At 45.2% G+C, this 14,192-nt stretch overlaps 1 protein-coding gene across 1 annotated transcript in view; it reads left to right on the forward strand.

Moving 5' to 3' along the window:
* The window catches only part of USH1G (USH1 protein network component sans), a 56,260-nt gene extending 43,379 nt beyond the window's left edge, over nt 1-12,881 (forward strand). Inside the window, exon 2 of the mRNA XM_029597595.1 lies at nt 11,639-12,881. Coding sequence (XP_029453455.1) covers nt 11,639-12,881 — 1,243 coding nt within the window. The remainder of the gene's footprint in view (nt 1-11,638) is intronic.
* Nucleotides 12,882-14,192: the final 1,311 nt, after the last annotated feature.

The raw sequence follows: 14,192 nt of genomic DNA on the forward strand, positions 1-14,192 counted from the left end.
CGAACACAGTACTCCAGGTGAGGCTCACCGACCTGTACAGAGGCATAATTAATTATCTCTTTTCTTCTACTGGTTTTGCCTTTACCAATACATCCAAGCCACCTGGACTGCATTTGTGCCTCTAATTCCCAGGGTCATTTCCTGACTCTTGCTTACAGGTGCTTGGTGCATTTGTGTGTGTGTGTGTCTGTGTCTCATTGACAGGACCATGATGTGTTTCCTGGAATCTTACACATGAAATAATTTGTACAGCCTTACAGAGGGCACAGGCACTTTGTACCTGTTATTTATATGGGAGAGCGAGGGGGGAAAAGAGCATGCATGCTTTTGAAAACTCCACGTCCACATGCTGCTTTACTCCCTAAACATATCCTTAGGAATGCCTCATTGTAACCCGAGTTACCAGCATGCACACTATCAGGCCGAGTCAATAAACTCGGCAGGAGAGCCGGCGTTCCTAGGCGAGCGCCCGCTCTCCCGACGCACGCCCAGGCACCTCTCCTGGGCGCGTGATTCTTTGTTTAAATTAGGGCCCGCGCTAATAAGGAGGCGCTAGGGACACTAGCGCTTCCCTAGCGCCTCCTTATTAGCGGAAGCGGCGGCTGTCAGCGGGTCTGACAACTGATGCTTAATTTTACCAGCATCAGTTGTCGAACCCGCTGATAGCCACGGGTTCGGAAAACGGACGCTGGCAAAATTGAGCGTCCATTTTTCAACCCACGGGCCGGCGGACAGCTTTTTTTTTTTCGGGACCTCCTACTTAATATCACCATGATATTAAGTCGGAGGATGTACAGAAAAGCAGTTTTTTTCTGCTTTTCTATGCACCTTTCTTGGTGTTGTCCCTGCCTTTGGGCAGGCGTTAATTTCTGAGAGTATAATATGCGGCTTGGCCGCACATTTTACTTTCATTATCCCGCGGGTATAACGAACAGGCTCATCAACATGCATTTGCATGTGATGACCGCTATTAGTTTGGGGGGGGCGGGTTGGCTGCACGTTTTCCACGCGCTATTACCCCTTACAGTATAAGAAGTAATAATAGCGCTTGTAAAATGTGCGGTCAAACAGTGCTAAACGGTGCTCTCGGCCAAGCGCACCGTTCTGTATTGGCCTGTATGGAAGCCTACGTGTAACTTTGACCTGCTAAAAGAGGGCAGCCAGGCCAGTTCTCCTGGATAAATCGCTATTTAGCTGGTAAAGGGCTTTGGAATCGCTCTCAGAGCAAGCATGCTGTCAGCTCTCTGTCCTTATGGGTTCCAGCAGTCTCTTGGTAATACCCCCCATGATTACCATTCCTATTAGCAAGGGAGGGTGGGGGCTGCCTAAGTGATGACATCATTACCTGAGACTGTTAATCACACTCTGTCTGAGTGTGGGCCTTCTGAGAAATGCAGAAACCTAATGCTTCCTTCTTTTGAAACTGGATTCCTGGCATGAAGATACTAGGCTTCGCTCTTAGCTGTGCAATCAAAAACCAAACTTGGCAATGCAAAACTAAAACAAAATCTGCCTCTTTCTTCTGAACTGCACTCCAGTGACAAGTGTGAGGGAGGTGTTGAGTTCCTGGCCTGCTAGATAAGTGAAAGCACAGAGTGACATGGTTTTAGATCAGGGGTCCCCAAACTTGGTCCTTGAAAGCTGCAGCCCTGTTGGAGTTTTTGTGATTCCTGTAATGAAAATACATTAGTTCTATTTGCATGCAATAGAGGCAGAGAATGCAAATTGATCTCGTACATACTCATTGTTGCAATCCTGAAATCCGGACTGGGTTGTAGCCCTGAAGGACTGCATTTGGAGACCCCTGGTTTAGATCGACAAAATTAACACATTTAAGCATATCAGCACTTCTACTGACCTTTAATTATCCCCAGTGATTGGGTCCTTATGGGCATATCAAGGAAGATCTTTATGGTTCCCATGGTCCTTGTCTCCTGAAATGATTTACTGGTGACCATGAGTTTGGCACTGAATTGGGCATGGAAAGGGTAAAGTGGCCATTTAACTACAGGTCAAAAGCGTGCAGATTGGAATTATATGGCCACATTGAGATAGGAGGGTGTGGTTGTGTCATGGTGTGACTGAGAGCGATGTACAGGAGAAGAAAATGTGTTTTTGTTTTATTTTCGGGATCTTTTTTTTCCTTGAATTTAAGTCGTGGATTTTTTGATTCGTTTTCATATGTGAGAAAAAATGAATCAAACAACTTAAAGAAAAACAAAATAGCCAAAAAATGAAAATGTGGCCTCCCAGGGCCTCCCGCCCGCCCACCAGAAAAGTTACCAGGGCCGGGATCCCCCCAGCCCCCACTTACCCAATCCGGTAGGGATCTACTGGCTTTGGCCTAGGCCCAGAGGCCATGTCCCGATGCCTGGGCCTTGGCCTAGACCAGGGACCGGACCCAGGCCCGACACAATGACTCAACCCGGAGGCCGCGTCCTGAAGCCGGGGCCTCAGCCTGGACCCAGGCCAGACACCGCGACCCAGCCCCTAGACTGGGTCCCGACACCGGGGTCTCAGCCCAGACCCAGGCCCAACGCCATGACACGACCTGGAAGCTGGCTCTCGATGCCTGGACTTCAGCCCAGAGTGAGACCCAGACCTCAGAGCCCAGGCCTCAGAGCCTCTTCTTGGTCCTCTTCATTCTTCAGCACTTGCAAGCCAAATGACGCTGTCTGCTGGGTTGCACCAGAGTGCTGAAGAAGGAAGAGGACCAAGAAGAGGCTCCGAAGCCTGTGTCTGACCCTGGACCGAGGCCCAGACATCGGGAACCTGGGTTTGGGCCTAGGACCTGGCGTCGGGACCTGGCCTCTGGGTTGGGTTGTGGTATCGGGCCTGGGTCTGGGCTGAAGCCCCAGCATCGAAACCCAGCTTACGTCAGGACCCGGCCTCTTGGCTTGCTCTGGGTCTGGCCATGGCCCCGGCATCAGGACCTGGCCTGCAGGCTGGGTTGAGCCAGGCCCCGGAATGGTGCCTGGGCTGGGTGGAGTCCCGGCGTCGGGCATGCGTCTGGGCTGAGGCCCCAGAGTCGGGACCCGACGTTCATCGGGGACCCAACGTTCATCGGATACCCGACTGATAAGATAAGCTTTTGTTGTTTTTGATTAATTTTTGGGGGTCTCAGCTGAGGCCCCGGCAGCCCATGCCTCCGCTGAGACCCCGGCGTCATACTTGGGCCTAGTTTGCGGCCCCTGCTTTGGGCCTTGGCCTCTGCCCTAGACGAGGCCCTGGCTTTGGGCCTAGGCCCAGGCACCAGCATTGCACTCAGGCATAGGCTGCAGCCCCTGCTTTAGATCTCAGCCTATGTCCTAGGTGAGGTCCCGGCTTTGGGCCTAGATCTAGGCCCAAATCATTAGTTTAAAATTTGTTTCATTCAGTGGGGCCCCCATTTTGTTTTGGAGCCCCCCGAATGAAACAAATTAGTCTTATTTGTCACGTTTTGCATTTTCCTTTTAAATGAATGCACATGCATAGTGACTGAACCCTAGGCAGTCTCAGGCTGATATTCCCACCTATCTTGTTACCAACAAGGGGCCTTAGGTCTTGGGTTGAGCAGGAACTGGTGGCTGGGAAGATGGAGCAGTGTGGCTTGGCCGCAGACAGGCTAGAAGTTCTGGGAGCAGAGTCAGAAATCAAGTACAGCAGTCCAGGCAAGGCAATCATTGCACCAGCAAGACATGTCTTTTTCTTCTGAGCTTATATCCTGCTCCTTGTTAGGGCTGTTCCCTCTCTTGCTCCAATCACTGATCCTCTGGGGATTGTCCTAGAACTAGCCTGGAGATAGATAGATAAATAGATGTTGGGATTTCTGCTTCCCGTGTGTTCCTGGTGCTCTATTGCGTAGTATCCTGCCTCTGATACCAAGATCTGCTGGTTTAAGTCCGAGGGTTCCTGACAGGATGTGGCTGAACCTGATGCTATCAGACTACCTGTCAACCCTGTGACCTCCTTCACGCCTTCAATGCTTTGCTTATCCAAAGAACTTATTGACAGATGGAGAACCATGACAGAGGCTTGAGGCAAGAGACTTATTTAAATCCTACGGATATGAGATGTGTTAAATAGAAATACTGGCATTTCTGGGACCAGCTCGGTGGCAGCACTGTGTGCATTATGCGGAGGACCTGGGATCAGTTCCTGGGTCAGGATTTCTGTTCTCCAAAGATTCTACAGAGGAAGCAGTCCCATCCTCTGAAGGGAAGGAGTCTCAATCATTACACAGTGGTGACACCTTGTGGCCAGATTGAGGGTCCACGTTGTGGAGGGAACTCTGGTTTGTGGCTTTCTGCTAAGGACTGTTGCTGTGATGGCTGGGCTGAGTTGAGGTTAGAACAGCCTGGATATTTTTTTTTTTAATTTATAACGTCTATTAGCAAGCAAAAAGAAAAGTTTCCAAGATCAAATACATTTGTCATTTGAAACAAGTATACATTGACAGGAATAAACATTAGAGAGACATAAAGAGCATTATTCAACAATCAACCCCAGGGGCAGTATAATATACCTCATTTACGTCCAGGAAAACATATGTTAAATAAAGAAATATTAACTACTTGGGTTGGTCTGGAAAGTGCTGCTTACACACATTAGATTTTAATTATTATTGAGTCCCCTCTCCCCTCCCAGTGACTGTGAGTGTAAGCCTAAGATAACATGAGGTAGATGATGTTGGCAAGCATGGATAACCTGGAGATGTTAATGCATCTTAATTCAGCGGATAAGCATGCTTAGGTGTAACTAAGGTGCTCATTACTAACTGGATGCTGAAGAAAGCCATTTTTCATAGCCCATCCAAGTGTGACTGAACCGGGTGAGTGCCCTATGTTTGTATGCGGTGATTTTACCTAAGGTGTGCATGGTAAGAACCTGGGATTGAATATATTGCAACGTGGGGACATGTGGATCTTTCCAATGTTTTGCATTTGCAAGAACAGCCTGGATTTTGACTTAGGAAACTGCCTCCAGCACCTAATTTTGAAGGCCCCATGCCACGCTTGGGCCTGCTGGTAAAAAGGAGCAGGGAAAAAAAAACAGCTGGCACCCTGCTGTAATTTTGATCCAGCGCCTGCAGTAGCAAAAAAAAAAAGCATAGTCGGTGTGAGGCCTGTGAACGCTGGTAGGCCCTACGGCAGACCTGCCCCCTCCTTCTGCACAGTCCATGCTTATGGGCGCGAATATCTTAAATCTAGCCCTGGGGTAGAGGAGCTTTTTAAAATAGAGGAACATTATCCAGGTAGTTAAGAACGAAGGCCCAGTAGAGGCTGATTTCTAACTGAAGTGTGAAAGGAGCATGAGAAAACTACCAGATCAAAAAAAATAAAATAAATACTATCATTGCCAAACACTGGCTGTAACCCTTCAGCAAGCCCATTATCCGAAGAGATCATCAGACTCCTATCTGATGCTTAACCTTTCAATTTCAACTTTTCTGGAAGCTTTTAGGCATGATTTCTGCATAGTGTAAAAATAACATTATATTTTAGTAAAAATAGGAAATCAAACCCAGTAAAGTGAATATTAAAATCCCGACGCACGCCAAAACCGGGAGATCCGCGAATGTGACGGGCCAGCGCACGCCGAGTGGATTTTAAAAGCCGCCTGTGTACTTGCGCATCTTCTGCTACGCTCACAAATTTGTTTTATTTATTTATTTTAAAACATTTCTTACTCACCCTTCCTATGTTCAGAGCGGGGTACAATAAAACCTACACAGCTAGAATAAAAACAAACAAACAATAATGTAAACATCAATCATAATCAAAAGAAATCTGCTGAGGGCAGCAGAAAATAATGGTGGCAGAAAGAAACATGACACTATTGTTTAGCTCTCATATGCTTTCTGAAACAAGTAAGTTTTATTTATTTTATTTTTTTTATTTGTATTTTTCTATACCGGCATTCACGGAGTTCGTATCATGTCGGTTTACATAAAACAAGGGGTGAGAAATACATTATAACGTAAATAACTAATAACATAAGAGTATACATTAAAAAGTAAAACAAGTGCATGGAAGAAAAAAGTTACGCTTTCTTAAAAAATGTAGGCACCTTGATTTTTTTTTTTCTATACATTTACAAGAATCTTCTCGTACAGAAATAAGGAGAAATTCATATAGAAATCAAACATAATCAAGTAAAACATAACCACAATAAAGTGTTAAACTCTGTCAAGCTTTGTAATCCATTTAAAGGAAATAAGGGAGAACAAGTGTTATGACATTTGTCCTTGATATTTCTTAATTCTTTTGGCATCAAATTCCACAGGAGAGGGCCAGCTAATGAGAAAGCAAGCTCTCTGGTCTCATCAGGGTGTGCTGATTTAGGTGAGGGAATGTCCAATAAACTTTGGCTTGAGGATCTCAGAGACCAAGCTGGTATGTGGATTTTCAAGATGGCTGCAAACCAGGGAGAACGAATGTTATTGAGGAGTGAATGAATAATAGTTATCAATTTATATTGTATACGGAAGGCAATTGGAAGCCAGTGAAGGGATTGCAATGTGGGAATAAAATATTCACGGATTGGAGTTCCTGTTAATAGTCGTGCAGCAGAATTGTGGATGATTTCGAGGGGACGAATGACATATGCAGGGGACATAGTAGCCAACTCCCAACTTCAGACTGGCAGCCCTGGTGCTGCCTTGGAGGAAGAAGGTCTCATGATTGGAGAGCATCAACTGATGCAGCAGGAAAGGATCCTGTAGCAAGGACCTGCTCTCCAGGTGATGCATTGTCCTTTCGCACCGAGGATATCTCCCCAAGGCCTACTGCCCAGGAGGGAAGGGTTAGGTCGGCCGTCATAGTTGGGGATTTGATTATTAGGAATGTAGACAGCTAGGTGGCTGGTGGGCGTGAGGATTGCCTGGTAACATGCCTACCTGGTGCGAAGGTGGCGGACCTCACGTGTCACCTAGATAGGAGTTTAGACAGTGCTGGGGAGGAGCCGGCTGTCGTGGTACATGTGGGCACCAACGACATAGGAAAATGTGGGAGGGAGGTTCTGGAAGCCAAATTTAGGCTCTTAGGTAGAAAGCTTAAATCCAGAACCTCCAGGATAGCATTCTCTGAAATGCTCCCTGTTCCACGTGCAGGTCACCAGAGGCAGGCTGAGCTCCAGAGTCTCAATGCGTGGATGAGACGATGGTGCAAAGAAGAGGGATTCAGTTTTGTTAGGAACTGGGGAGCCTTTTGGGGAAGGGGGAGTCTCTTCTGAAGGGATGAGCTCCACCTTAACCAGGGTGGAACCAGATTGCTGGCGCTAACTTTTAAAAAGGAGATAGAGCAGCTTTTAAACTAGAACAAAGGGGAAAGCCGACAGTCGTATCAGCAGCGCATGGTTCGGAGAGAGGTATCTTCAAAGGATACTAATGATGAATTAGAATTAGGGCATTCCAACAGTGAGGTTCCAATTATAAGAAAAGTAGTCCAAGTGCCTGTAACTAAAAACTCAGCTGAGCTAAAAAATTCTAACTTATCCCTATCAATTAAAAAGCAGAATGAAAATACAAACAAAAAACACACTTTGAAATGTTTGTATGCTAATGCCAGAAGTCTAAGAAGTAAGATGGGAGAATTAAAATATATAGCAGTGAATGATGACATAGACTTAATTGGCATCCAAGAGACATGGTGGAAGGAGGATAACCAATGGGACAGTGCTATACCGGGGTACAAATTATATCGCAATGACAGAGAGGAGCATCAGGGGGGTGGTGTGGTGCTTTATGTCCGGGATGGCATAGAGTCCAACAGGATAAACATCCTGCAAGAGACTAAATGCACAATTGAATCTTTATGGGTAGAAATCCCTTGTGTGTCGGAGAAGACTATAGTGATAGGGGTATACTACAGTCCACCTAGTCAAGATGGTGAGACTGATAGTGAAATGCTAAGAGAACTTAGGGAAGCTAACCAAATTGGTAGTGCGGTAATAATGGGAGACTTCAATTACCCAAAAACACCACAGAGCAGGAGAACTGCACTTCAATAATATCCAAACACAAGAGTGCAGAATAAAGTAAGTCCAAACCACAAGGTAAATCAAAACAGCTCTAAGGAGCCTGAAATTTTTAATTCCTTTTTTGAATGGCAACTCCACTGACTTGCAATCACACCACAGTATAGACCGCGTCCCCCGACACGGTCCCGTGTTTCGCCAAGGGCTGCATCGGGGGGGAGCAACAAGGTTATCAAGGCACTGAATGCAGAGCAGCCATTTTTGAAACTGCTCTGCATTCAGTGCCTTGATAACCTTGTTGCTCCCCCCCGATGCAGCCCTTGGCGAAACACGGGACCGTGTCGGGGGACGCGGTCTATACTGTGGTGTGATTGCAAGTCAGTGGAGTTGCCATTCAAAAAAGGAATTAAAAATTTCAGGCTCCTTAGAGCTGTTTTGATTTACCTTGTGGTTTGGACTTACTTTATTCTGCACTCTTGTGTTTGGTTAGACTTCAATTACCCCAATATTGACTGGGTAAATGTGTCATCGGTACATGCTAGAGATATAAAGTTCCTGGATGGACATTTTTATGGAGCAATTGGTCCAGGAACTGACAAGAGAGGGAGTAATTTTAGATCTAATTCTCAGTGGAGGACAGGATTTGGTGAGAGAGGTAACGGTGGTGGGGCCGCTTGGCAATAGTGATCATATTATGATCAAATTTGAATTAATGACTGGAAGGGGGACAGTAAGCAAATCCATGGCTCTTGTGCTAAACTTTCAAAAGGGAAACTTTGATAAAATGAGAAAAATTGTAAGAAAAAAACTGAAAGGAGCAGCTATAAAGGTAAAAAGTGTGCAAGAGACGAGGTCATTGTTAAAAAATACCATCCTAGAAGCACAGTCCAGATGTATTCCATACATTAAAAAAGGTGGAAAGAAGGCAAAACAATTACCGGCATGGTTAAAAGGGAAGGTGAAAGAAGCTATTTTAGCCAAAAGATCTTCATTCAAAAATTGAAAGAAGGATCCAAAAGAAGAAAATAGGATAAAGCATAAATGTTGGCAAGTTAAATGTAAGACATTGATAAGACAGGCTAAGAGAGAATTTGAAAAGAAATTGGCCGTAGAGACAAAAACTCACAGTAAAAACATTTTTAAATATATCCGAAGCAGAAAGCCTGTGAGGGAGCCAGTTGGACCGTTAGATGATTGAGAGGTTAAAGGGGCACTTAGAGAACATAAGGCCATCACGGAAAGATTAAATGATTTCTTTGCTTCGGTGTTTACTAAAGAATATGTTGGCGAGATACCCATTCCGGAGAAGGTTTTCATGGGTAATGATTCAGATGGACTGAACCAAATCACGGTGAACCTAGAAGATGTGGTAGGCCTGATTAATAAACTGAAGAGTAGTAAATCACCTGGACGGATGGTATACACCCCAGGGTTCTGAAGGAACTAAAAAATGAAATTTCAGACCTATTAGTAAAAATTTGTAACTATCATTAAAATCATCCATTGTACCTGAAGACTGGAGGATAGCTAATGTAACCTCAATATTTAAAAAGGGCTCCAGGGGCGATCCAGGAAACTACAGACCGGTTAGCCTGACTTCAGTGCCAGGAAAAATAGTGGAAAGTGTTCTAAGCATCAAAATCACAGAACATATAGAAAGACATGGTTTAATGTAACAAAGTCAGCATGGCTTTGCCCAAGGGAAGTCTTGCCTCACAAATCTGCTTCACTTTTTTGAAGGAGTTAATAAACATGTGGATAAAGGTGAAAGTTCTTTTTCACTCAACGCACAATTAAACTCTGGAATTTGTTGCCAGAGGATGTGGTTAGTGCAGTTAGTGTAGCTGTGTTTAAAAAAGGATTGGATAAGTTCTTGGAGGAGAAGTCCATTACCTGCTATTAATTAATTTGACATAGAAAATAGCCACTGCTATTATTAGCAACAGTAACATGGAATAGACTTAGTTTTTGGGTACTTGCCAGGTTCTTATGGCCTGGATTGGCCACTGTTGGAAACAGGATGCTGGGCTTGATGGACCTTTGGTCTGACCCAGTATGGCATGTTCTTATGGCTAGAGCCTGTTATTTTTCCCTCATCCAGTCCCTCCTGCAGCAGCTTTGCTTGGCCCCTGCGGTGCTGAAAAAGGGTTAGGAGCAGTGCTGGAAGGGTTTTATTTTTAGAACTGCCAAACTGCTGACGTTGTCAACGTTTCGTAATCTGCATCAGGGAAGGCTTTTTTGGTATGGACTGGCCGTCTCAGTAGTCGGGTTAATGCGGTTCTAAAAAGAAAAAACTCAGCGATTATGGTAGCCGAAGAAACATACCCAGGCTTTAAAGTACACAACCAGCTTACAAATAATACAACAAGTCGCTAAGATAAGTACAATCTTGTCGGGACAGTAACTCTCCATGTGGTAGTAGCAGTAAATCATGAGAAATTGTGCTCGCTTTGCGAATGCTTAGTCGGGCGGCACAGCATAAAACTGTTCCAGTTTAATTTCAAATTTGTCAACTCAAGACCCATGTGGTTTGAAGTTCAAGTCCTATATTTTTGAAGTTGTGGTGCATTCTACAAATAATTTTAATGCACGTTTCAGCACTATAAATTAAAAAAAAAAGAGAAAAAAATAAAAGGAAGATAATAGACCAGTGATTGTACCAGCCGGTTCATTAAATTTCTGTTCATTATCAGAATTCTATGCCAGTGCTGAGGTCTTATCTTCCGATCTAAAAAGTTTTCTTCAAAAGATTTATTCAAAAGATTTTTCAAAAAGCAAAGTTTTTTGCCATAGTCACAATTATAAACTATATCAAATATGGTAGTAATTTTAACCATATGAAAATAAAAAGAATATTTTAATTTTACAACACAACCTCAAATCCTGGGATTCAATTTAGTGCCAATACAAGTTATATTAACTAGTGATTTTTCTGGTCTAATAATTAACTAGTTAATCCCTTATTTTTGCATTGTCCCCCTTATATTTGTCAGCAATGAAACACGTAGATGGATCGGTGTAAAAAAGATTTTATTGAAGCTTGCCTGACTCTGGCCGAGTTTCGCTCAAAGAGCTGCCTCAGGGGCTTACAAGCCACATGAATTGGCTTAAAACAACGCGGAGTGAAATCAAGAGGAGGTTCCTTAGGTTTCAAAGCAGAGCTTTAAAGATATCAGTATTGTATACCAAATAATGAAGACATACTGAACACAAAAGCTTGCAACATCAGCGCTCAACAGCAGGTTCTCGCAAATATCATATTTGCGAGAACCTGCTGTTGCGCTTGATTTCACTCCACGTTGTTTTAAGCCAATTCATGTGGCTTGTAAGCCCCTGAGGCAGCTCTTTGAGCGAAACTCGGCCAGAGTCGGGCAAGCTTCAATAAAATCTTTTTTACACCGATCCATCTACGTGTTTCATTGCTGACAGCCATCTTGGATCGGCTACCGGTTTGTTTTCTTGGACCACCCCTTATATTTGTGTCTTCATATTATTGCACAAGTGATTATCATACTGTAAATTAATGATGTGTTGTACAGAATTTATTGGTTAAATTGATGGATACCGATCTTAATGATTCCCAACTCTGCAGTTATTTTATGACATGTGCATGAATCTACAGTATAAACCAGTCAACGTCTAAGTATAGTATAGTAACCACTTGCTTTAAATGCTTTTTCAGGGGTGATCCAGACAAATGTGACATCTGGGGGAACACACCCCTCCACCTTTCAGCAGCCAATGGTCATCTGAATTGTCTCTCCTTCCTTGTGTCTTTTGGGGCCAACATATGGTGTCTGGACAACGACTACCACACTCCACTGGATATGGCTGCCATGAAGGGCCACATGGAGTGTGTGCGTTACCTGGACTCCATTGCTGCCAAGCAGAGCAGCCTCAACCCAAAGCTGGTGAGCAAGCTGAAAGACAAGGCTTTTAGAGATGCCGAGAGGAGGATCAAGGACTGCGTCAAGATGCAGAAGAAACACCATGAACGGATGGAGAAGAGGTACAAGAAGGAAATGTCCGACAACTCGGACACCATGAGCTTCTCCAGCTACTCCAGCAGCACCATCAGCAGAAAGCTACACCACATGTCCATGGTCGCTTCTCTGCCATACTCCCAAGCCACCGTCCATGGCACAGCCAAAGGCAAGACCAAAATCCAGAAGAAGCTGGAGAAGAAGAAACAAGTGGATGGAACATTTAAGATCTACGAAGATGGGAGGAAAAGTGTTAGATCCTTGTCAGGTCTCCAGCTGGGAAATGATGTCATGTTTGTGAAACAGGGCACCCATGCTAGCCCAAAGGAGCGAAGTCGACGCAACGTCAGGGACATGTTCCTGACAGAAGAAGATACGATCTCTCGTGCCATAAGTGACCCAGGTTTACATGCAGACTCTGCCCGCTCCGAGGTCAGTACAGACTCGGGGCATGATTCCTTGTTCAACCGGCCTGGGCTGGGTACAATGGTGTTCCGGAGGAACTACGTCAGCAGCGGACTGTTTGGGATTGGACGGGATGATACCAGTATGCTGGCAGAGAGTGACATGAATGGGGTCGGTGTCAAATTACGGAGCCGTCTGCAGCGCTCGCCAAGTCTCAATGACAGCATCGGCAGTGCCAACAGCCTGCAGGAGAGGAACATGGAGGAGCTGCCCTGGGAAGAGGTGGAGCTGGGGCTGGATGATGATGAGCCAGACACCAGCCCCCTCGAGGCCTTTCTGGCCTCGCTGCACATGTTTGAGTTCATTTCTGTGCTAAAAAGGGAAAAGATCGACCTGCCAGCCCTAATGCTGTGCTCGGACCATGATCTAAAAAGCATCAACATCCCACTGGGGCCCAGAAAAAAGATTCTGGATGGGATACAGAGGAGGAAGCTGACCCTGGAGAAGCCAAAAGCCATCGGGGACACTGAACTGTAGGTGACAGGGATTTCTTGCTGTGCACTTCCAACATAGGTTATGGGGTTTTCTGCAGCTTCCCCTATTGTCAGGCCGATTCAGTAATCTGCGCGGGAGAGCCGGTGCTCCGAGGCGAGCGCCAGCTCTCCCAACGCGCGCCCAGGCCACTCTCCTAGGCTCACGATTCAGTATGCAAATGAGAGCCCGCGCTAAAAAGGAGGCGCTAGGGACACAAAGATTTTCTTTATTTTTGGGGCCTCCGACTTAATATCGCTATGATATTAAGTCGGAGGGTGTACAGAAAAGCAGTTTTTTCTGCTTTTCTGTACACTTTCCCGGTGCTGGCCGAAATTAACTCCTGCCTTTGGCTGCACATTTTACTTTCTGTATCGAGCAGGACTAACTAATAGGCTCATCAACATACATTTGCATGTTGAGCGTGCCATTAGTTTCGGGGGAGTTGGACGCACTTTTTCCACACGCTATTACTACCCCTTACTGTATAAGGGGTAATAATAGCGCGTCAAAAACGCACATCCAAACGGGGGCTAACGGTGCGCTCGGCCTGAGCGCACCATACTGAATCGGCCTGTATATAATCACATAGAGGGCAATAATCAAACTGCATTGCTGCAAATTCCATGGGTAATTTTACTTACGGGCCTTGCAACAAAATTTAAAGTGAAAGTACAGTATGTGCCTAATTTCACTTTGAAAATTGCCTGGGGGAGACAACGTATCTGCAAACATTTGCATCTGCGTTTTTCTGCGGGTACTTTTCCAATGAAAAACACTCGGGCCGATACAGTAAAAATCGCGGGAGATTGTCGCGCGATACAATAAAGTCATTTATTTAAATTAGGGTCCGCGGCAAAAAGAGGCGCTAGGGACACTAGCGCGTCCTTAGCGCCTCTTTTTGGACAGGAGCAGCGGCTGTCAGCAGGTTTGACAACCGACACTCAATTTTGTCGGCATCGGTTCTCGAGCCTGCTGACAGCCAAGGGTTTGGAAACCATACGCCGGCAAAATTGAGCATCTAGTTTTCAACCCGCGAACCGCGAGCCCATTGTTAATTTCTTTTTACTTTTTTAACTTTTGGGGCCTCCGACTTAATTTCGCCATGATATTAAGTCGGAGGGTGCACAGAAAAGCAGTTTTTACGTCTTTTCTGTGCACTTTCCCGGTGCCCGGAGAAATTAACGCCTACCTTTGGGTAGGCACTAATTTCTTAAAGTAAAATGTGCGGCTTGGCTGCACATTTTACTTACTGATTCGCGCGGGAATAACTAATAGGGCCATCAACATGCATTTGCATGTTGCGGGTGCTATTAG

Source organism: Rhinatrema bivittatum, chromosome 4 (genome assembly GCF_901001135.1).
Source record: "Rhinatrema bivittatum chromosome 4, aRhiBiv1.1, whole genome shotgun sequence".
NCBI classification, from domain to species: Eukaryota; Metazoa; Chordata; class Amphibia; order Gymnophiona; family Rhinatrematidae; genus Rhinatrema; species Rhinatrema bivittatum.